The sequence below is a fragment of the Penicillium chermesinum genome (genome assembly GCF_028974085.1).
Source record: "Penicillium chermesinum strain IBT 19713 chromosome Unknown utg000003l:1.0-5111272.0:1.0-5115320.0, whole genome shotgun sequence".
Taxonomy (NCBI): domain Eukaryota; kingdom Fungi; phylum Ascomycota; class Eurotiomycetes; order Eurotiales; family Aspergillaceae; genus Penicillium; species Penicillium chermesinum.
This window is the reverse complement of record NW_026695313.1, coordinates 3,505,514-3,526,886: the sequence shown is the minus strand read 5'-3', so window position 1 is coordinate 3,526,886 and position 21,373 is coordinate 3,505,514. Positions and strand designations below refer to the sequence as shown.

The 21,373-nt window shown below is 51.1% G+C and overlaps 8 protein-coding genes across 8 annotated transcripts; 3 read left to right on the top strand and 5 right to left on the bottom strand.

Annotated features, from left to right (window-relative positions):
* Positions 1 to 656: 656 nt before the first annotated feature.
* On the bottom strand, positions 657 to 1,984 carry N7468_004262 (putative HAD superfamily hydrolase; the record flags this gene model as incomplete). Its single annotated transcript, XM_058473559.1, has 3 exons — positions 657 to 1,431; positions 1,491 to 1,793; positions 1,860 to 1,984. The coding sequence occupies 3 exons, from the start codon at positions 1,982 to 1,984 to the stop codon at positions 657 to 659; spliced, it is 1,203 nt and encodes a 400-aa protein (XP_058332562.1).
* Positions 1,985 to 2,200: 216 nt separating this feature from the next.
* N7468_004261 (F-box domain protein) lies at positions 2,201 to 3,454 on the top strand (the record flags this gene model as incomplete). Its single annotated transcript, XM_058473558.1, has 2 exons — positions 2,201 to 2,610; positions 2,677 to 3,454. The coding sequence occupies 2 exons, from the start codon at positions 2,201 to 2,203 to the stop codon at positions 3,452 to 3,454; spliced, it is 1,188 nt and encodes a 395-aa protein (XP_058332561.1).
* A 377-nt stretch (positions 3,455 to 3,831) lies between these two features.
* On the bottom strand, positions 3,832 to 6,862 carry N7468_004260 (coatomer subunit gamma; the record flags this gene model as incomplete). Its single annotated transcript, XM_058473557.1, has 5 exons — positions 3,832 to 4,064; positions 4,123 to 4,938; positions 4,991 to 5,338; positions 5,402 to 6,679; positions 6,787 to 6,862. The coding sequence occupies 5 exons, from the start codon at positions 6,860 to 6,862 to the stop codon at positions 3,832 to 3,834; spliced, it is 2,751 nt and encodes a 916-aa protein (XP_058332560.1).
* A 410-nt stretch (positions 6,863 to 7,272) lies between these two features.
* Positions 7,273 to 8,211, top strand: N7468_004259 (phosducin family protein; the record flags this gene model as incomplete). The annotated part of the gene is made up of 4 exons (XM_058473556.1): positions 7,273 to 7,310; positions 7,403 to 7,585; positions 7,657 to 8,012; positions 8,075 to 8,211. The coding sequence occupies 4 exons, from the start codon at positions 7,273 to 7,275 to the stop codon at positions 8,209 to 8,211; spliced, it is 714 nt and encodes a 237-aa protein (XP_058332559.1).
* A 666-nt stretch (positions 8,212 to 8,877) lies between these two features.
* On the bottom strand, positions 8,878 to 9,973 carry rsmA (putative bZIP transcription factor (Fcr3); the record flags this gene model as incomplete). Its single annotated transcript, XM_058473555.1, has 3 exons — positions 8,878 to 9,415; positions 9,487 to 9,755; positions 9,854 to 9,973. 3 exons carry the CDS (start codon positions 9,971 to 9,973, stop codon positions 8,878 to 8,880), a joined length of 927 nt encoding a protein of 308 aa, XP_058332558.1.
* A 3,440-nt stretch (positions 9,974 to 13,413) lies between these two features.
* N7468_004257 (casein kinase 1 family protein) lies at positions 13,414 to 14,728 on the bottom strand (the record flags this gene model as incomplete). The annotated part of the gene is made up of 3 exons (XM_058473554.1): positions 13,414 to 14,426; positions 14,492 to 14,564; positions 14,717 to 14,728. The coding sequence occupies 3 exons, from the start codon at positions 14,726 to 14,728 to the stop codon at positions 13,414 to 13,416; spliced, it is 1,098 nt and encodes a 365-aa protein (XP_058332557.1).
* A 1,133-nt stretch (positions 14,729 to 15,861) lies between these two features.
* Positions 15,862 to 16,125, top strand: N7468_004256 (uncharacterized protein; the record flags this gene model as incomplete). Its single annotated transcript, XM_058473553.1, has 1 exon — positions 15,862 to 16,125. One exon carries the CDS (start codon positions 15,862 to 15,864, stop codon positions 16,123 to 16,125), a length of 264 nt encoding a protein of 87 aa, XP_058332556.1.
* Positions 16,126 to 16,564: 439 nt separating this feature from the next.
* N7468_004255 (putative cell polarity protein (Tea1)) lies at positions 16,565 to 20,911 on the bottom strand (the record flags this gene model as incomplete). The annotated part of the gene is made up of 4 exons (XM_058473552.1): positions 16,565 to 17,303; positions 17,362 to 20,328; positions 20,443 to 20,819; positions 20,882 to 20,911. 4 exons carry the CDS (start codon positions 20,909 to 20,911, stop codon positions 16,565 to 16,567), a joined length of 4,113 nt encoding a protein of 1,370 aa, XP_058332555.1.
* Between the last annotated feature and the right edge of the window lie 462 nt (positions 20,912 to 21,373).

Sequence of the window (21,373 nt, the reverse complement as noted above, 5' to 3'; positions counted from 1 at the left end):
GCGCCCGATTCTTACCTCGATGATGCTTTGGAATAACAAGCTTGGAAACTTTGCGGGCCGATGACATTGACTCACCCCGCCATACATTGACTGCCCTAAACCCTAAGAGGGGGAGGGTTGTCACATGACCGTTGCCAGATCAGGAACTATAGAAGTCATCGTACCATAGATAGATGTATCAACAAAGGGTGCGGTTCAATAACAGAATGCTAAAAGTGCTTGTAGACTAACGATAACTCAAAGGATAGTTCATATCTACTAGGTCATCCATAATAGCACTTGGTGATGATTCAAATTTAATATCTCCTCGTTTTCATGAAACTATGTTTCGTCTCCTAATATTGACCACGGATACTAATAAGAGATTTCGCCGTGTAGAGGAGTTACAGGTGCTGCTATACCTAGGTATGGCTGGTCTCACTGACTAATGGCTTTTTCTGGAGAATCTTTTTGAATGAAATTGTAGCAGCATAGAAAAAGAATATAGAGACTGAGCTCTTAAGTTGACGGGATATATCAGCCTCGAAGCAAGAAAAGCTGATAAAGAACACGCAGAGTTTAGTGAAGAATAATAAAATCTATATGTATGAAACAGCATAATGTGGCATGCCTATGCATAGTAAAAGTGCCCTTTGGCCATGCTCTCCATGCAATGATCAAAATGACCAATTCGAGTTCTGGAGGGCCCAATGCACACCCTTCTGCACATTATCCGCAATGGTAGTTGGCACATATGCAGGCTCTCCGCCCGGATAAACACCTGTCCGGACTAGGATCGACTTCCAACTACTCCCATGTGGACTTCGGTACGAGTTTGCGCCTCGAATGTCCGACTCGGGATTATCTCCAACCATGTAGACTTGCTGCAGCGGCGTCTGATCCGCAATACTACCAAAGACCTTCGAGCGGTTGCGTAGCATCTGGAGCTCTGCGAACTCATAAGTTCTTTGATACGGTTTGCCGATCACAGTCTTTTGGAGTTCAATGCCTTTGCTGGGGCCACCTGTAGTCGCTGCCCAAACCCCCTCAAGTGCCTCGCGGAAGCCTCCTTGGCCGATGCGAGGAAGGGGATAAGCTGCCGCCCAGAACAGGTCGGGGTTGGAGAAGTACAGGTGGGGTTGGCCATCTTGCTGATATCCGTGGTTGGGCAGGTTGGTTTGACCATTCTTCTCCGACAATGTGCCCACGAGTCCTTGGCGCGATAATAAGATGTCCATTATGACCTGGGTATCGAGGCCCCAGTCACGAGGATCGTTGAAAACAAATATAGCATCGATCTTGAGGCCCTTCGCCGGGTCCGTCGGGTCGAGGGGCTTAGGGAGAGGGCGCGCAAAGGTCTTGTAGTATTCCGAGAAATTCTTGGAAAATGGCCAAATAGATGGGTTAGCCATAAAGATATCTCCCGGTGTCACCACGTTCCTGAAGCCGTATCTACAATCCATTGTTAGCGAACTTCTACATCTTCAACTTTCCGATTTTGCTCATCGTACTGCTCGGCAACGCGTCGGCAGCCGTCGCCATCACCGCCGGCCACCAATACACATTTATTCTCCAATGCGCTAGCTTCATCCGGGCCCTTGACCAACTCGGCGAACGGAGAGTGGCTCTGAACAATATGGGATGCGTCAAGGGGAACATTGAGCTTCTCGCTGATCTCTGCAACGCGCGCGGTCTCGTGTTTACCGCCCCCGTTGGTCAGGAGGATGAAAGGGATACCTTGCTCTTTCAGAAGAGCCAGCGAGTCGGCAGCACCGGGTAAAGGTTTTGAGGCTCGTAAAAGGACACCGTCAATACTGGAAGGCCAAGTCAGAACCGGGTTAAGGAGGCTCAAGTGTATGCATACATCGCAAATCACTCACTCGAAGGCAAATGCGAAGTCGGGAATACGCGTTTTCGCAGCAGTTTGGAAGGCCCGCTGGCCAGGCCCACGAAGGGACTGGCGCTGGAGCAAACCAAGAGATCGCCAGGCAATCTGAGGCCTCATGGTGGTGTTGGGCGGGAGAGATGGGGAGGATAAAAGGCCCGCGGAAACCTGTTCGAGTGATATCATCCATACGCCCCACATTAAGCTTCTCCGATCATCCGCTTATCGCTTTTCCTCCTCTTCCCCACGCGTCTGGTCCGCAATCTTCGACTTCCCTTGGACTATGAGACTTGCAGGTCCCATTCCTGCCTCGTGGCCGTGACTCTCATTCCCGCTATGGGCTCGACAGTTGGCCTGTACCTCCCAACTGAAATTGTTGTGCTTATTGCCGAATGGGCCAATACCCTGAGCTTATACTCTCATGATGGACAAAATCAATCTCCCGCAAGAGCCCGGCAAAAGACGATGTATAATCTCTGTCTTGTCAATCACCAATGGTACTCGGCAGCTGTTGGTCATCTCTACGCATACCCCGATTTCTTAGCCGGTAGCAGCTTCGTCAAGTTCGCCCAAACGATAAGCCCTCCCTCGAGGTTCAATAAGAGTAAGACCGATCTTGGAACGCTGGTGTATGGCTTGCGTCTAGACCATCTGGTCCATGAAAGCTCGAATAGCCTCACCTCGCGGCTGCTTGGCCGGGTGAGCAAGAATTTACGACACTTTACGGCACCGCGTGCTTCTTTTGGGTAAGATGAAACCCCTTCCGGTCTCCATCTCGAAAGGCTCCGAAACTGATCCAACTGATATGTTAGAGTCAACGCTCTAGCATCTCTCGCCAAATGCCATAATTTGACGGATCTAGACCTGAGCTTGATAGGCGGGAAATCTATATCGTTCCCACGTCTGAAGAAAAGTATAGCCGGCCTCCCGAACCTATCCAGACTTATACTACCTACATTCCTGGAAATTACCCACACAACACCCGCAGACGGCGAATGGCCGCGCTCTCTCACTCATATCATAGTCGGAGGACACCTTGACGCAGGCGTCATGTTCCACTTCGACTGGCCTGCGAATCTGACGAAACTCACGATCAGCGGGTGCAAGAACCTGAACGAATCGCTGCTCCATGAACTACTCTCAAACAAACAGCTTGTCCATCTCCCAGAACTCGAGATATGGGCCGGCACTCAAGTCATCGACTATGACTTAGGCACGCCTGTCTTATTCTCTATGCCTGCTCTTCGCAGCCTCACTATCCCGGTGCAGATGCTCCCTATCTTCCAGATCGTGGATCATCTGCTCATCCGTCTCCGTGACCAATCGCTTCCACTCCGAGTATTGAAGCTGAATGAGATGTCGTTCGCGTCTGACACTAAAGAGTTAGCGGACCAGCTCATCTATGAGCTCCTGGATGGCACATTAGGGAACCTGTGGTCCCTGGGAATTAGGCGGGAGTTCATGGGGCCGCTCGGGCTTGACAAGGAGAGTTCTGCAATTGATCATTACATCATGGACCACGTTGAGAAAGCGACAGACGAGGAGCTCGATGCTATTGGACTTGATGAAGTTGGTTTGTACACTTTCTGAAGATCTGCGAAGGCTCTCATGAACGAGTCCTCCATGTGCCTTGCGTTCGGGCGTAAATTATGATACCCTTAGATAAACCGAACGACCATTTTGACGACCATGACTAGAAAAGCCCGAAGGGCTGTCTTCAACGCAATATACATGTCTTTAAATCAACAGAACAAGATCTCCATTTTGTTTTGAAGTAACCTTCATAGGGCTCATTAATGCCAACACATCGCCGGGAAGCTTCGAATCACGAAAAGGGCTGGAGAAAGGAGCACAGGTAGGAATAGCTAGCAGGCTGAAGAAGGGAAAAGGAGAAAGAAAAAGACCAATCCTCACGTCTACTACGATTTGCTATAGAAAGGAAAACAGATAGGTAAAAGAAACAGACATTAAGTGACAGAAGCAAGCACTGCAGCTGCAACGCCCTCCTCTTCGGCTCGCACCGTGATCTTGGTTGTGACGCCGGTCCTGCTCGAGTACGCCATCTTGATCAGGGCAGCCACGCGGCCACCCAGCACGGTCTTACCAAACAGCTTGAGTGTGTGGGTGCTGTTGTTGAGGGCCACATCAGTGCCCTCAAGGGGTTGAAGAGACAGAGCGGAGATGAGTTGCTCGGTGGCATCTGGGATAAAGCTTAGAATAAGGAGTTGCAGGCAGGGAGCTAGTTATTATTAACGTACCAGTAATGCCCTTCATGTTACTTAATTGCAGTGTCTCACTCTCCTCCTCGCCGTTAGCTCCGGTCTGCTCCCAGACATGGTCGAAGCTGCCAGCAAACGTGGGAATGACATAGTCGCTACCCGTCAACTCGAGGTCTTCCACCTGGTACTCATCATCGTACCCCTCATCCTCGGGTTCACCAGTGGTAGGGTCAATCTCCTTGCTGGTGAACTTAAGGTTGTTAGTGAAAGAATTTATCGGCACGCTGCTTTCTCCACCCAGCTTCTTAAATGCCACGTAGACCACGCCGGGTTCGTTGGGGGTGAGCTTTGGTGCCGGGATGATGAAGTCCTCCTCGAGGACATCATCTTCCGATGGAGTGGCGATCACTGTCACATTCTCAAGAACAGTATCTGGGAGTGTGTTTTTGATATCATACTGCACGACAATATTCTCCTTGAAAATATGCTTGACGGCAGTAACGACGTATTCGGTCTCGCTCTCGGAAAGCTCAACAGGTGAAGAAGACTTGAGCAATGCACCATACTCCTTGATCTCGGGAACCTGAATAAGCTGCTCGGCATACTTTTGAGTAGCGGCCGCACTGGTGGCCTCGGCAACTCCGTTGGTTTTGCCCTTGGGGGGTCCGGTGGATGGAGCCTTGAGGGTGGGTGTGGCGGATGTGAGCTTCTTGGTTCTCTCCTCGGCCAAGGCCTGCTCGTGGGAGACAACCGGAACAGAGGAAATATCAAATGCGGCGGCGAAAGTCTGCTTGTCATTTGATGTGACGTACATCACAAGTTGGTGTTCGAATGTGGAGAGAGAGTACATATTATCTGTGGCTTGTCAGTAAAAGTTGATCATAGAAATATCAGCAAGGTATCTTACCATTCTTAACAAATGATTCAGCTGAAGCATCGTCGCTACCCATCAAGCGAAGGTTAAGCGCGGCACGGTCTCGTACTTCATCATCTGTGTCATCAAGACAACGAGAAAGTAGGACCTGGACACTGGACTTGACTTCTGGGTCTTTCTGGCCGACGCCAAACTTGGCAAGAGCAGTGACAGCAGCAGCACGAACGATAGCGTTCTCAAGAACAACGCGATTATAGATATATCGGATGTACTTGGTAGGGTGGGAGGTCTTAGGACCCTCGGTACCGAGCAAGTGCAGAACACGAACGGAAAGTTTTGTAAATTCGCAGTCCTCGATAAACTCACAGAGGTGGGCGAGAGCTAGGGTATTGTGTTAGCTAGATCCAAAAGTCAAACAGGTCGTATCGGCGTTGAAGAACTCACCATCTTCCTTGCTCTCGGGAACAAACTTGATAAGATCAAACATGCTCTCCACCACAGTGCGCTTGAATTCGTAGCCACCCTCGTCACGCAAGATGCCGCTCAGGAACACAAGCATGCCGGCCTGCTTGCTAGGGAACTTCAGGCACAAGGTGCGAATAGCCTCTACGATGGTGATCTTGAACTCATCGGTGATATCAGCCATGAATCCAGAGATCTGCTTCATCAACCGGTCGACACTAGCCTCATTACCGGTCTTGAGCAGAGTAGTGATAGCGAATGTAGCAATAGAGCGGTTAGAGTTGGAGATGAGCGACTCGATATCGGGGTTGCAGACATTGACGACATTAGGCTTGAAGGTAGCGAAGTTGTGAAGGATACGGATGGCTGCGAACTTGGTGATGGATCGAGGAGAAGAAAGGAACAGCTGAAGAACGTGGACGGCTTGTGAAGCCTCGGCATCGGTGACATCGCGCAAATCACAAATGGCCTTTGCGGCCTCGAAGTTGACCATTTCGTGCTTGTGACGGAGCCAGCCATCGAGCATTTGCACCATGGGTTTCCGAAGGCCAGCATCCTCCTCTGCCAGCTTGGCCGCCAGACGGACCAGCAACACCAGAGCAGCCGGGCTCTTGACCACGCCCGCAGCACCGTATTGTTGGACCATCTTAACCAAGGCCATGCGGTCGTGGGAGCGCATTTGGTACAGCAGACCAATTGCATGGTATTGGGTCATGAAGTTCGACTGGGAGATAGCATGGGGCTGGGAGCTAGATGCAAAACCCAGAAAGCCGGTCGACTGCTTTGAAGAAGATGCGGCTTCCTGTGTCTCACTCTGCCATCTCTTAACGACGTCACGGGCAACGGGAAGGAGGTGGTATGAGGAGACCAAGGCGGCGGAGGAAACCGACGGGGTTTTGTCAACAATGGCGGTCTTGATGAGACGCTCAATGGCTTGGACTGTGGAACCATCGATAATTCGGCACAGTGCTCGGATGGCGTTGGCACGGTACAAAACATCGCTTCCGACCGCAGTGTCCTTCATGATGATACTGGTCGACATAATCACATCTTCGGCGGTGTGGGCAAGCTCCTTCAGAATCAGGTAGACCATCTGTCGCAAAGAAGGGTCCTTGTTCTGGAACAGCTTGGAGATACCAAAGAAAAGCGTGGTGGCCTCGTTTGTGGGGAATTGCTCCCCAGTGAAGAGGAGGACCGCAATCTTGGTCAAGAGGGTACGGCATGTTCGCGGGGAGATCGGGGAGGAATTGAATAGTCGAGCTAGAAATAATTGACATGGTTAGTGGGATCCAGGTCGGAGGATATATGTGGTAAATCGTATGGCCAGGGGGGGGTCATTGGCGGTTGCCATTACAAGATCGGCATACCATCTTGGAAAACAGAAGTTCGGTCAAGCTTGATCATGACCTGATCCGCATCTTCGTCTTTCTTCATGTAACTCATTTTGCCCAGGTGCTGGGATTGCACCAGCGGAGAATGTTTTGCGATCGCTCGTCGGGTTTCAGGTGGGATTCAATCGGGAGGACAGGTAGCAGCAGAGGGCGGTGTGGAGGATTGCCTACTGCATTCGCATAGTTCGCCCCGAGCAAATGAAGAGCTCAAAGGAGGACACGATGGAAAGGAGGTGGAGACAAGGACGAGTGGCAACCTCAAGCTCCAGGGTCACTGTTTATGGAGTAAAGTTGAGGTGGCCTTCCGTGTGTTTGGCAGGATCCACGCAAACACTGCAAACAGGTGGCATCATGACTTGCCCTGGCTTGTTTCGCTTCCTTGTGTCTACGATTTTTTCTTTCTACCCTTGACTTTTCTGGGTTTGAGGCGAGAGTGAGGCTCAATCCCTTTTCGAATTCACCATGCAGGTTGAAGTCAACCCTAACGAGGATACTGAATGGTATGGTCCGCCCGTCTACACTTCTGCTTTCCCCGCCCGCGGAGACAGGCCTGATCACGAATTATAAATTGAACTGTGCGGTTGCGATATAGGAACGATATTCTTCGTCAACATGGAATAATTCCTGAGAAACCCAAGGACCCTGAGCCATTGATCCAGGAAGCCTTAATTGCAGCGCAGCACAGAGCGCATGAGAATCGACTGGAGGACAAGGATATTGACGAGCTGGATGCGCTGGAGGACGAGGAGGACGAGGAATTCCTTCAAAAATACAGGTTGGAAGGCCATTCACACCCTCCGGGTATGCAAGAATTAAGGACACTCGTGCTAACTTTGCCTTCACCAGACAACAGCGCCTTGCGGAGCTTTCTACCCTCCAACAAACCAGTCTATTCAATCAGGTCTACCCCCTACAGAAAGTCGACTATGCCCGAGAAGTCACAGAAGCATCAAAGAGCGCCTTTGTTCTTGTCAATCTCACATCTCAGGGTGCCAATGTCGAGTCTCGAGTACTGACAGAGCTCTGGCGACAATTGGCCGCCAAGTTTGGCGATATCAAGTTCTGTGAAATCCGCGCCGATATGTGTATTGAGGGCTACCCTGAGCGCAATACCCCTACTATTCTCGTGTATAAGGATACGGAGATCCGGAAACAGTTGATTACTCTGCGAGAACTTAACGGGCCGCGGACTAAGATTGAAGGTAATGATTTACTCGCCAAGATATATCTAGCTTTGGATTCTGCGATCCTGACTGATTATTAGATTTGGAACGTCTTCTTGTCGAGATCGGAGCTGTCAAGGAAAGTGACGTTCGCATTAAGAAGCGTTCCGATTCAGATGACGACTACCGCAAGAATGATGACCTGAACGTGGAGGACTACGACGATGACTGGGACTGATTTCAGTAATCGTCCAGGAAGACCTGTGAACTGCGACCAACTTGGACCTGACTTTATGAAATGATGTTGTATATTACGAGATGTTCTTCACGGCGATCGAAATTATCAAGGAGATGGCCTGTCAAAAGCGAGACCCTTATGTCAGGGCGTTTTTGACGGTTGCAGGTAGGCAGCAGCTACTTCTAAATTGGCTCGAAAATACTGGCATATTTGAAATTTTTCAAACGAGAATGCAAACCGCCTTAAGCAGGGTGCTTTACTTCGTTCTAACTTGAAGGTTGCAAGCCTTAAGACTTGGAGAGACCCACTAGTAGTTACTAGTACATTTATAGAGATAGGTATTGTGGTCTCACATATGTAGATAGACTTGTAGTTGCGAATAAGAAATCCCAAATGCGCACTCCATAGAATCCAACAAAGTTTCACAGCCTTGGGGAAGTACATAACTGATAATCGATCGGACCCATCGCTACCTATCGCCAGGTTGGCGTCACCAACACCTGAAGTACTCCGAGATAAAACCAAGGACGATTCCAGCACAAGTGCAAATTCGAAGCCCTGCCGCAGAGAGAAAAGAAAATGTAGAAACAAAAACGCCGTATCTCATCAATCGGAAACCGTCGTCAACCGGACAGGCCTGGACTAGACCTGGTTCTCATAGAACGATCAAATCAACTGATCTCGGTCTGATATAGTAGCCATCATGGCTTTCTTTATATCCCGTTCTCTGAAAGCTGGGCCCTGTCCACTGCACTGTGCCATCCCCTTCAAATTCTTCACAACAACCGCAATATCAACCAAGCCCTCCTTAAACGCCTTATCAGCCTGGATCAAATCCCACGTCTCGCCAATATCAAAAAGCCTTTCGCCCGTTTTCTTGCAGTACAGTAAACGATGCTTGGTCGGGTTTGGCATCGGGTTATCCGCCCATTCCTCGCCGTCCGCTAACTTAGTGTAGAAGTCGGTTGGCGTGAATGTCATCGGCCCATTAACGGTCGTCGGCACTGAACGATCTGAATTATTGTTCCCGGCATTTAGCGAAGACGTAGCCCGCAGGATCTCGTTCTCGGTGGCAAACTTGGCGAGTTCGCGCTTCAGGCGCTCGTTGTCGGCTCGCAAGTTGTTCGAAGCTTCCTCTAGCGAGAGTACCTTCTCCTCAAGGTCTTTAACGTGGCGCTCTTTCCGCTCGCGGAAAGCCCTTTGACTGTATCTCCCCGTTAGCGTGGATGATTCCGCCACGAGTCCCATCCAGGTGAATATAGCCGTGGTACATACGCTGCCCGGTTCTGCGCCTTCCGCTTGCTTTGGGCGGGTACCGAGGAGTCTTTCTCCTCGCTGCTACTCCGCGCAACGGGAGGATCTGGAAGATGAACCTCGTCGCCATCTCCTAGAGCCTGGTCTTGATTCGTATAGTTTGCATGGTCGCTGCTCCCGGCGGAGTGCTTGGTGAAGGAATCTGGCGGTGAATGGGGTGGCGGAACGTAGGAGGAGGGGTCAATACGGAGAGAAGAATCGTATCCAGGGAAATATTGGTTGAAGCTGCTCTGCGGCCAATGTTAAAATCGAAGCTTACCGACAGATAGTATATTTCGTCATGTAAGGGCCGGGGGGGGGGGGGCGGACCGTGGGGGATTCTGCATACCAGGGCAAATGGGTCGCGCAGAGCTTCGTCAGGGTTCTGCAGCGGTTTATGGTCGGGAGTAGGGAGGCCGTATAGCGGAAAAGACTGGGATTGGTGCTCAGCGAAGTTGGAGAAGTCCATGGCGATGGGCTGTAACTTGGAAATGGGAAGAGGAGAGAGAAGCGCCGGAAGATCTTACGGGTGACGAAAGACGGCACAGGCGCAAGTGATTTCTACTGGAACAAACGGGAGGTTGACCAAGTCTGGTGCCCCATATAACTCGCTCCAAGAGAAGATAAAAAATCATGGATTTGACTAACATTTGAAACCATTTCAAGCCCCTTTTCTACAGGATTCTCGAAGCGTAAGGAAATCGATACATGAGTACTCACCTACTGAACACATCGAACCCAGCCAAGTCGGTCTGTTTCGAAAAGAAAGGTAGTGCGGCAATGCGGCAGTGCATGCATGGATGATGTATAGAGAACTTTGCAATGTTCAAGCAAGACCCTCTTTCCACCCGGAGTTTAAGCTAATTTAAAAGTCGGGCACCTGGCAATTTGTAAAGATGACCAATGTCCAATCTTCCACTGCGACTTGAGACGGACACGAGTCGGGCTCGATCGGACATGGGGCTTGGCCAATCAGACAACAGCGAAGCATAGTAGGAAACGCCCTTCGAGTCGAGATACCTTGCAGCGTTGGCTTAATCACTCGTCTCGAGCATCTACAAGAACCGCGATACTAGCATCCCGTGGGGATACTTCCAATGCTTCTTTCCTAGAAGCACCCTTTTTACATCGATTTTCATACCAATTTCTCCGCGGACAAAGTCATCGCAATCTTGGGTGTCACTGGAAATCAAGGTGGTTCCGTCGTCAAGATCAGCGAAAATATCACGACTTAAGATACTCATAATGAGCAGACCTTCACTATCCATCGGTAAGAGAGCGCCCCATAAAGGTTCGGAAGTTACAACTAAATCACCTTTGGCATTGATGAATCTGATTATGGAAAAAATGGGAGATGGCAGGAAGCCCCCGCTACGTCCTTGCCGAGAATGAAGTGCTTATCAAATTATAGTCCAAAAGGCCCCCGTGCTATTCTTGTCATGTCATTCCATCAGCGAACCCACCAACATGCTGGGCTGGGTAAGTTGCATGCAAGGATTCACAAGCCGCAACTAACAGGACAGGCGATTGGGCTAATCGTAGACTAAAAATACTGAGGGTCTCTACCGTAAAGAATGATTTTGCTACCATATGTAGGCGATTATCGGTAGGTATAGTACCTCCACCTTCCACTTAGAATTCAAGTTGGGAGCTCTTAGCTTTCCCGCACAGTAAAGGAATATCAGGTGAAAGTCAATCACTGCCAGCTGATGATTGAAAGCCACCAATGTGCCGCACTGAAATACCCCCAAGGAGTCTGTCAGATTAGAAAACACGAGGTATTAGAGGAAAACCTGCCGCAGCTGTAGCTGAAAGCCATTCGTAAGCACCTCACAACTACGACTGGCAGATGTTAGAGGATTGATTGTGCTTCTATCAAGGAAGGAGGGCGGCAGTGATAGATCGCCTGTAACCTCTGGTTTGCAAATAAAAAGGGGGTGGATTTAATCCTACGGAATTTGGGGAAGTTCCGATTGAGATAGTCCCATCGCCTGGATATTGGCATCTTCTCAGTCGTGGGTATGGATATGCCTTTGACTCTGTCGGTCCCATCATGATACAGTAGTGTCGATATCCCTGTCTCTGTACCCGACGGAAAGTCTCTGCACTTCTTCTTGTGTGCTTGTAAAGGAAAACGTATGGACTCGAGCGGTCGTGAATCTCCTGCAATTTGCTCTCCCGCATTGTTGACACGCCTGATGAAACATCGGGGGATTCATGTCTGAATGAGTACCATACGCTGCATTCAAAAATAGAGCCCTGGTAAGTTTCTCGTAGCTATAGAGCATCGAGGTGGGGCAAAATGCCTGGGTTGGTAAGTCACGGCAAGCGCTGTAGGGCTCACTGACCAGGCGTGATACATGAGCACGTAAATCCGCATAGTTAGTAGCACCGAGAGATTTTTCAAGGTTCTCATCAAGTACGTATTCTCTGAATCTTCAAAATCGTGAGGGACTAAAAGCCAGGCTTGACAAACCGCCAGTGGCCGATGCTACTATTATCGGGTGACGGGTACTAGCACTAGGCATCTCCGGGCTTGGTAAGAGTTGGCAATGGCAGCTTCCTTGGTCTAGGGAAGCCCTACGAAACCTAAATAAAGCTCATCGCAGAAAGGTGCTGCTGGAAGCGAGTTGGGAAGCAATGAAATAAAACCAGAGTAGGAAGACTAAGAACATGAACGATGCACATCGACGCATTACCACCCCGGAAGCGACCCTATCCATATCCGTCGCCATTTACCAACCGAAGCAAGACTCTCTCCGACCGAGCACAGTGCATGATCGCAGGGCCACGAACGAGCAAATCCGGGGTGCAGATTGCCCATAGAAATAACCAGACGCCAAACACTCGAAGAAAGTCCACCCTAGAAACCTTGGTTCCACGTTTCAAAAATCGGACCGGCCCGACCAGTCTTCCCCTCGTCCCCATTATGGCGTCGATGTGCGTAACAAAAACAAAAAGAAAAAAAGAGAAAAGAATGCAGTGGGAATTGAAATCAAAGAACAAGCGAAAAGGGGCAAATTTGATGGGCATTGAATGCTCGCTCTTCCAGGGAGTCCAGCGATAGTCGTCAAAATAACAGAAAATGTAGACTCTGTTTCAATGTTGACGCCTCCATTTGCATCTCCAGCCTTCGTTGGATCCGGTCCATGTGAAAAACTTGTTGTTGAGATTGGAGTCGATAAGAGTTCAACAAGTTTAGATATCGGAAAGCAAGACGAAGACGTAAGAATAGCCACCATATCACCACGCTTCGAGGTCAAAGCTACTCGGCGGTCCCAAACAAGCGGGTACACAAAAATCCGAGATGAAAAGCAAAGACCGTCATCCCAGGCCATCGTTAGCTCAACGGAGAGACTAATCAGGTGAAGAAAAAAAAGCCTCCGTGTGCTGGCAGTTGGAGCTAACGAATTGGAAAAGGGATAGACTTAGATCGAAACGGCTGAGGTCGAAGTAGGATCGAAAACGGGACTGGAAGGCGGTTGGAGAGATTGCAAAATGAATGGTGAATCCAAGGAGAGAAGAAAAAAAATCCGAAAGTCGAGTGCAAGGTTTCCGTCCACGGCGACTTGACAATGGGAATTTCGAGATTCTTAGGCCAATAAGTGAGCACGCGAGAGATGTAGAATAAAAGCAATACAATCGCCCCATCTTGAATCTCTCTGCATGTGCTTCAATTAGTACCACTGAGCCCCCGTTCCATCGTCCCGCTTCGAACGGCCGCCTGAAGGTCCATGGGAACCAGGAGCAGCACCCTTCGAGGCAGAACGCAGTCTAACGCCGAAGACTATGCGATTAGTCAGATTCGGAACTCACGGGTCCTCCACGCCAGCGTCACAGAAGAAAAACACCAAACGCAAGAGGGCTAAGAAAAGGGGTTTCCCTACTCGGGACCAGGTTTCATATTACTCACATCCTTTCGCTTCCTCCCACGGCACGGTTGGTCTCCGGGGTGTCGAGGGTAGAACGTTCCATGACCTTGCGGCGCTGGCCGGAGATGGCTCCAGGCTTGGCAGCAGCCATAGGGCCCGCAGCAGCGGCACCTTGACGGCGTGCCTGCTCATCGTCTTTGTCTTTCTTGGCACCGTCCACGATCATAGCCGCGTTCTTTTGGTACTTGTAAACGGTCCAGTCAAAGACATAGTCGTACTGGAAGGACTCGCGGACGAAGAGGTCACGGAAGATCTTACGCAGGTAGGAGTAATCGGGTTTGTCGTCGAAACGGAGCGAGCGGGTGTAGTTCAAGTAGATAGCGAATTCGTTGGGGAAACCGCGGCAAAGGACCTCGGTGGGGGTGGTCATCTTCTTCTCCATAATGCGGTCGTACTTCTGCTTCTTGGTAGCAGCCTTCAGACCCTGCCAGGGAAGAGAGCCACGGCAGAAGTAGAGCATCACGTAACCGAGAGACTCCATGTCATCACGGCGAGATTGCTCGACACCCAAGTGAGTGTTGATACTGGCGTAACGAGCAGTACCAGTGAGATTCTTGTTCTCCCTGTAAGGGATATGGAAGTGAGTCTTCGGGTCGCGATACTTCTTCGCCAGACCGAAATCAATCACGTTAACCTGGTTTCCACGCTTGCCAATACCCATGAGGAAGTTGTCGGGCTTGATATCACGGTGAATGAACGACTTGGCGTGAATGTATTCGATACGGGAAATGAGCTGATCGGCGAGGAGAAGCACGGTCTTCAGAGAGAACTTGCGGTTGCAGAAGTTGAACAAGTCCTCCAGACTGGGACCCAAAAGATCGATGACCATGGCGTTGTAATCACACTCGGTGCCGAACCAGCGGACAAAGGGGATACCGACACCACCAGCGAGGGACTTGTAGACGCGGGCCTCGTACTCGAGTTGAGGGTGCTTGGCCTTGACGCTTTCAAGCTTGATGGCGATCTCCTCACCGGAGATGATGTTTGTGCCTATTGTAAGATCAGAACTGTCATGTCCCAGACAGGGACAGATGCTGGAGGGGCCAGAAGCATACCAAGGTAGATGTCACCGAAACTACCGCTACCGATCTTGCGGCCAATCCGGTACTTGTTACCGACACGCAAATCCTATTGACTAATGTTAGCAACCAACGCCAGCTTCCGAAAGATTTTGTGATAGCCGAGGCCATCCGAGCCATGCCTGAATTCATTTCCAGGTCATGTTATTCGAATGAAAGAAGGAGCCTGTGGACGGAACGTGAAAAGGGAGTGATACTAACCATGGTCGTCATCTTGTAATAGGATTAACACAGCAAGAAGCTGTGAAAATAACTGGATTGCTGCAAATCAAGTTAGAGGAAACACGAGAATAAAAGGGACATGGGTGAGCAAAGATGGTGGTTGGATTGGGAAAGGGGGGTGACGAGAAATAATACAGGTCACGAAAGGCAAAATCAGGAGGGGGGGCTTGTGACATCTAAGCCTCAGGCGGGTGGGAAAAGCAGGCTCCCGACCGGTTTGACCACAAGAGTCTGAGGCGAGTCAGGCAGAGAGATAAGGGCGAGCCCAGATGCAGGCAACGGGCAGCCTCTTTGTGCTCAGGGATACTACCAGGATGTTGGGTGATGAGACTTACAAATGGATCAAACGTGGGATAATCCAGAGCCGACCGTCGAAAGGCCGGAGAAAGAAAAAGGTGAGCTCGACGAAGAACGAGCGAGGAGGAAAATCAAGGACACGCCTTGATAAGAGTGGTGGAATGAAAGAAAGGAGAAGAGGAGAGAGGGGGGCGAGGAAGTCGGTGAGGGTGTAATTTTCACCGAACCCAAGGTAATTTTGGGTGGCTGGTGACCTACGCAGTACCGGGCGCAGTGGGGACGTGCCCGCAAAGCCCGAGGTATCGTTAAGTACTCTTTATCTTGGGCTTTGCGCGATTTGAACTGGTACCGTACGGAGTAATTGGGCGGCAATTCCCTTTTCTATATTTACATCTATGACATATACACCCTCCCTGTCACTTTGTCGCGCTTTCTTCACTTCCTGAGGCCTATATTCGCGGGCATTCTCCTTCGAACCACGGCGCTTACTGGACCCCGCGGATTTGTCCGGCATTAGAAGATCGACTAGGGCCCATGTGCAGGTCGAATTTACGTTCAGCTGATACCTAAGAACCGGGAAGCACAAAAGGTGCTTTATAAAGTCTAGGCCTTTTCCTCGAATCCCAGAATACCGCCGGCTAGTGCGCTTCTTATGGACTCCCAGCCTCGGCCAGTCGATGTTCTGGCATCTTGCCGAAAGGCAGCACGAATAACAATACCTGTAAACCTCTCATAACGCAAACTGGAAAATAATACTGGAAAATAATACTGGACAATAATACTGGTGTATTACTTCTTCACATGTAACGCATATGCCCAAACAAGTAATGTCTCATTTGGCCCCCGACTGTGCTGGATGGTATAATTGCCATTATGCCACCCCAATTTTTGCCGCAGCCCCAGTTTGCCTCGCGCCTGCATCCGACCTGCAGGTGCTGGCTGAGCCTATCGCTGACTCGGGTAGGTCGCCGATCAGATTACAATGTTTACAGCCCCGGGGCTCTACGTACTGCAAACATATGCTTACATACATGCTGCGAAATGGGGCGGAAACAGAAATGTGGAGCTTCTTGACAGAACTATGTTGCTGACTATAGTTGCGAATTCGTGGATGTGCTAGTGGTACAGCCAGAGTCCCAGAAACGTCGGAAAACCGGGGTATAAAAAAAAAGAAAAAAAAAAAAGTTTGAAACAGTGTCGAAGTAGAAAGAGACAGCGGAGGAACGAGCGAGCGGTCAAAAAACACAGAACAGGGGTGGGAGGTACAGATGGAAAAAGTAAACACGAAAAGAGAAACAACTATGGAAACCATAGAAAAAGCGGATCAAAAACAAGACAAAGGAAGGGGAGTCCCGCCTCTATGGAAACGATTCGGTCGGATAAAAATGAGAGTCCTTTCATCATGCAAGGATCATGCTTCGCGAAAATTACAAGGCAAAAGAAACGAAGCGGCAGAATACATGGAAGCGCTCAGCAGGTGCAGATCAACATATCTCAGGACGCATCTTCGTAGCATGGGCGAAAGGGATTTTAGATGACGTTGGGAGCAGGGTCGTTGCCAGAAGACAAGATTTTGGGCTTCGAAGCTGTCCGCTCTTCCTCGTCCAACCTCCTTCGCCATTCGTTCAGACTATCGCTCATCATGCCGGGGCCGTCGCTGGTGTCCTTGGTCGGCGTTCGATCAATGTCCAGCTGGGTGCTCAAGCGATAGTTGCTGCGGTTGGTAACTTCCCACTGGGATCGTAGAGCTTCCAACTCGTTGGCGAGGGAATCTAAAGCCATGGACCCGCGGTTATCGGGAAAAGAGGTAGAATCTTGGGAAAGGTTGCTGTCGGCTCGTGCTCGGCCACCTGCAGTTGCACTGGATGCAGCGCTGTGATTGCGGGAATGTCCATTGGCGCCTTGCATGTGCTGACTTTGGCGGCGGATTTGACCGACCGATAATTGAACTTGCTCTAGGAGCATGTTAACCTTCTCCTCTGCATCGGAGGCACGAGTCTCAAGGAGCTGGTTTTCTTGCTTGAGTTGTTCCAACTCGGCACGAGTGCGTTCTGCGGTAGCCAACAGCTCGGACTGAGTACGATCATGCTCTGCGCGTGACTTCTCCTTCTCGCTCTCGGCAAGGGCGAGTTGCTGCTTCATTTTTTCGACCTGGCTCTGAAGAGACTGGATGGAGGCAGAGGAAGTTTGTTCTAGGTTCGCGATAGAACTCTGGAGTCGGGAGCGCTCCGCTTCCCAGTCGGCGGCGTCTGGTGATTTGCTGCCGGCGCTCTCAAAGATTCTTTTGAGCAGCCTCCAACTCGGACTGAATCTTGGAATTTTGTGACTTGTAGCGACTCAGCTCATCCTTCATACGCTTCAGCATCTTTTCGGTGCCCTTCACATAGTGGACCGCAGATTGATAATCATTTTCAAGCTGTTCAAGCTTCTCCCGGTATGCGCGGTCGGCTTCTTGTTCACGGCTTTCAAATGTAGATTTCATTTCCTCGTGCGCTTTGAGGCTAGCAGACAGCTGCTGCTCTAGTTCACGCAGGCGGCCCTGCTCTGGGGTCCCAAAGCGGGATCCGGGAGAATCCAGGCGAGGAGAGCGTCGGCTGTCTGGGTTGATGCCACGTTCGCCAAGTAAATCCTTTAGCGCAGCGTGTTGAACATTCAGAGCACCAGCTTCGCGTTGCTGAGCTTCCAGCTGAATCTTCAACTCTCTGCTCTCGGCGGCCGCTGCTTGGCTTTCCTTCATGGCGGCCTGTAGCTGTCTGCGCAGCTGCAAGCCCTCCCTGCTAGCCTGTTCTTGATACGCCTCGAGGCCTGCAATACGCTCTTCAGCGCGGCGCAGCTTCTCGGCAGCGGAGTCGGCAGCAGCTTGATTAGCCTTGGCCAAAGTGCTTGATTTTTCGACCTGTGCTTCCAGTGCAGCAACGCGCTGGTCCGCACGAGACCGGATCGAGGAGTCGAGGTCAGTAGAAGCTGCACGTTCCAGACCGGCAACGAATGCCAATTTGTGTGCCTCAGCTTCCTTCGCGTGAGTTTCGGCCAATTCCTCGGCATCCCGGAGACGACGAGTGATGTTTTCGAACTCAGTACTTTGCTCCTCGTGCTCGGAGCGCAGCTGCAGGAGCTTTCGCTCAAGGCCTTCCCGTCGCTCTCTTTCTTCAGCCAGCTGCTTTTCAACGAAGGCTGTCTTGGCAGCGGAAGCAGCAACAGCTTCCTTCAGTCCACCAAAGTTGGTGCTGTAATCCTTCAGACGAGCAGATGATTCCTCAATTTGTGTGAGTAACTCTTCCTTATCAATAATAAGCTGCTTCAGAGAGGCCTCCGCCTCCGATCGTAATAAGGCCTCTTCACGGAACGAAGCCTGCGCACGATGTAGCTCAGCACGCATATTTTCAGCCTCGAGAGAGTTGCTTTGGATCTCCAGCTCCGCCAGGCGCTTCCGAGTGGCTTCATTGGTGTCTTCGGCCAACTCCTTGGCTTGTCTTTCCTGGGCAAGCTCCGTAGATAGGAGATCGAGCCTGTTCTTCAGTTCTGCCGACGAAGCAAGAGCCAGTGCAAGACGTCGCCCAATATCTGTTGGGCGCTCACTGTCATCCAAATCTCGACTCACTTCCGGCTGCGGAGTACCTCTTTGACTACCTCCGTGAGCGGCCAGTCTAGCACGCGAGTATGCTGCCTCGCTGACAGCAACATCGCGCTGGTGCTCTACCTCCGCAATTCGTTTCGAGGCGATAGCGGCTTGTCGGTCTACAGTGGCTTGCATCTTAGTGAGCTCTGCTCGCATGGCAAGGAAGGCCTCGACCAGCGGACGATCTTCGTCGGGCAAAGAATCGCTCACGCGCTCATCCAAAGCAGGACTACTGGATGCATTGGGCATGTAGCCAGCCTTTCTTGCGAGCGCTAACTCTGATGCATACCACGCATTTCGAGCCTTAGCGGCCTCCAATTCTTTAATAAGAGCCTCCTGGTGGGGTGTCAGCCGTGGTGATCGGGGCTCCTCGCCCAGTGTCTTCGAGTTCCGCAAGCTTCTGGAGTCGATTGAGCTATCAATGCTCACTTCACGGCCATGACGGCCCAGTACGGACTCTTCCGCACTCTCCATGGAAGCGCGCTGGCGGTGAGATCGAAGAGACCGCTGACGAAGGGGAGCACCTTCACCAGCCTCCATAGCCTTCGCTGTCATCTTCTGCTGTTGCTGGGTAGGGGTTCGTTGGCCACTAGACCCCTGGGGATCAGGAATATCCTTTGTAACCGGTGACTCGGCACGGTCGAAATTTGCAGCTCGAACATCAATGGCTCCGTTGAATCGAGGATCTACCTTGGTCGGAGGCGTCTTGCTACGAGGGCCCATTGCAGCTGGTGGACCGTTCGCACGAGGCCCGGGAGATGGTGCTTGACCAGGCGGAGGAGGCCCAGAAGGCGCTTGAGCAATTGACGCGCGAGGTAGGCGGGATCCAGGCCCAAGGTTAGGGTTGGTGCCATAGTCACCAGGCCTGCCACTGGCTTGAGCGAGCGATTCGCGGGAGGGAGTGCCCCGGCGTTGCTGGTCAGGAGTAGAATTATGAGCCTCGCGGGACATGCGCCCAGAAGGAGGACCTTGTTTCTCCACGCTCACTTTCCTGCCAGCGGCAGAGGAGCTTCGCTCACCCGCTTGCGCATCGTTCGGATACCGGATTTTTGAGGTATCAAGAATATACGCCATGCTAAGTTCATTTGGGTCTCTAGGCGCGGAGCTGGGCTCACCGGCCAGGACAATGATTTGCTTGCCGAATGCCGTCATGCTGTGACCAGACCTGGGTGATGGCGCTGGGCCCATGTTCTGGAACGAGTACCAACGTCGAGTCGAGATGCGAAAAGCGGACAAGTCTCCCAAATCCACACCTTCGTCAGTGCGACCTCCAAACACGTACATCACATCGTTGACCAAGGCTGCTGCATGGCCTTCCCGAGGAGTAGGAATGAAACCGACACAATCGATTTCGGTCCAGGAGTTTGCGCGAGGGTCAAAGCACCAAACATCATTGAACCACCTGACACCGTTCGTTCCTCCAAACAGATACAGCTTTTCATTGAATGTGACAATCGAGTGATTAGTTCGAGCGGGAGGAATCTGGCCCTCCGGGGGCCCGCCTTCGTGGGTATTCTGAATCAACTTTTCCCACTTGTTTGTAGGGCTCTGTAGCTGATTCAAGTCGAATGCAACCAAGTCATTGAAGAAGAAGCCTTCCACTTGACCCCCGAAGACGTAGAGCCTAGAATTCACAATATTGAGTGTGTGACCGTATCGACCGGATGGGCGGGGACTGGGGGGGGATAGCGCGAGACCATTGACGAGAAGCTTCAGAAAAAAAGAAAAAAGTTAGATCAGAGGGAAAAACCGAATGCGCGGAGGAAACGTACAAGTGTTAAGTAAGTACAACGTGTCATCCAGAGCATCGTTCTCGTTGATTTTGGTATCACCTCCGAACACGATGAATGCGTTACCAACAAGCAAGCTCGCATGACCAACACGAGGGCCTGGGCCCTCTGAGACGGTTGCAATTTGGAAACACGATAGTCCACCGCCGCTGCTCTCCATCATCCATAAATCTCCTTTGACGGTAGATCCATCGATCAAGCCGCCCATCATGTAGATATCGCCCTCCTTCGAAGCGACAGCATTGATCGCAGCACCATATCGCGGGAATGGCGTAGATTGAGGAGAAGCAAAGTTGACACGGCGTTGCGACCACGGATAGAGAGATGAATTCGGGCTTTGAGGGAGGCTATTGGGGCCAGTTTGTTGTCGTGGAGCCTAGGACAACAGAGTCAGCATGAGTTATGCCCACTCTGGGGTATCAATCTTCAGGCACTTACCTGCGACTCTGACTCTGCTCGCTGGCGCATTTTGATCGGATCCGGACTGGTCGGACTGGTCGCGGAATTGAGCGAGTGATTGTAGCTGCTGCTGGGCGTGGGAGTTTGTGTTGGCCCCTCCCCTTGACCCCGTTCAGGGCCGGAGCGCTTGTGGTCGGAGAGCCCTCGGAGGTATGAACATTCCTCGTCGCCTGGGGGAGCGCCGACCCCTGTGAATTTTTCTTGGATTTAAACAAAAAAGCCATCGTTAAGGGTCGTAATCAGTCGTTTCAGGGACGGGAGGGAAACTGCCGCGCCCTCCTAGATGCGCGATTCAATTTCAGAAGGGCAGCTGATGATGGTTGAATATTGAGAAGAGGGGTGAAGGGTCTGGTAGAGTTCAGAAGGTGGAGATCGGGACCTGGAACCACAAGGAACAGTAGGTGAGTTTCATCCAGGTTCTGTGGTTCGAGCCAAACAGAGATTAAAAAAAAAAAAGAAAGAAAAAAGACG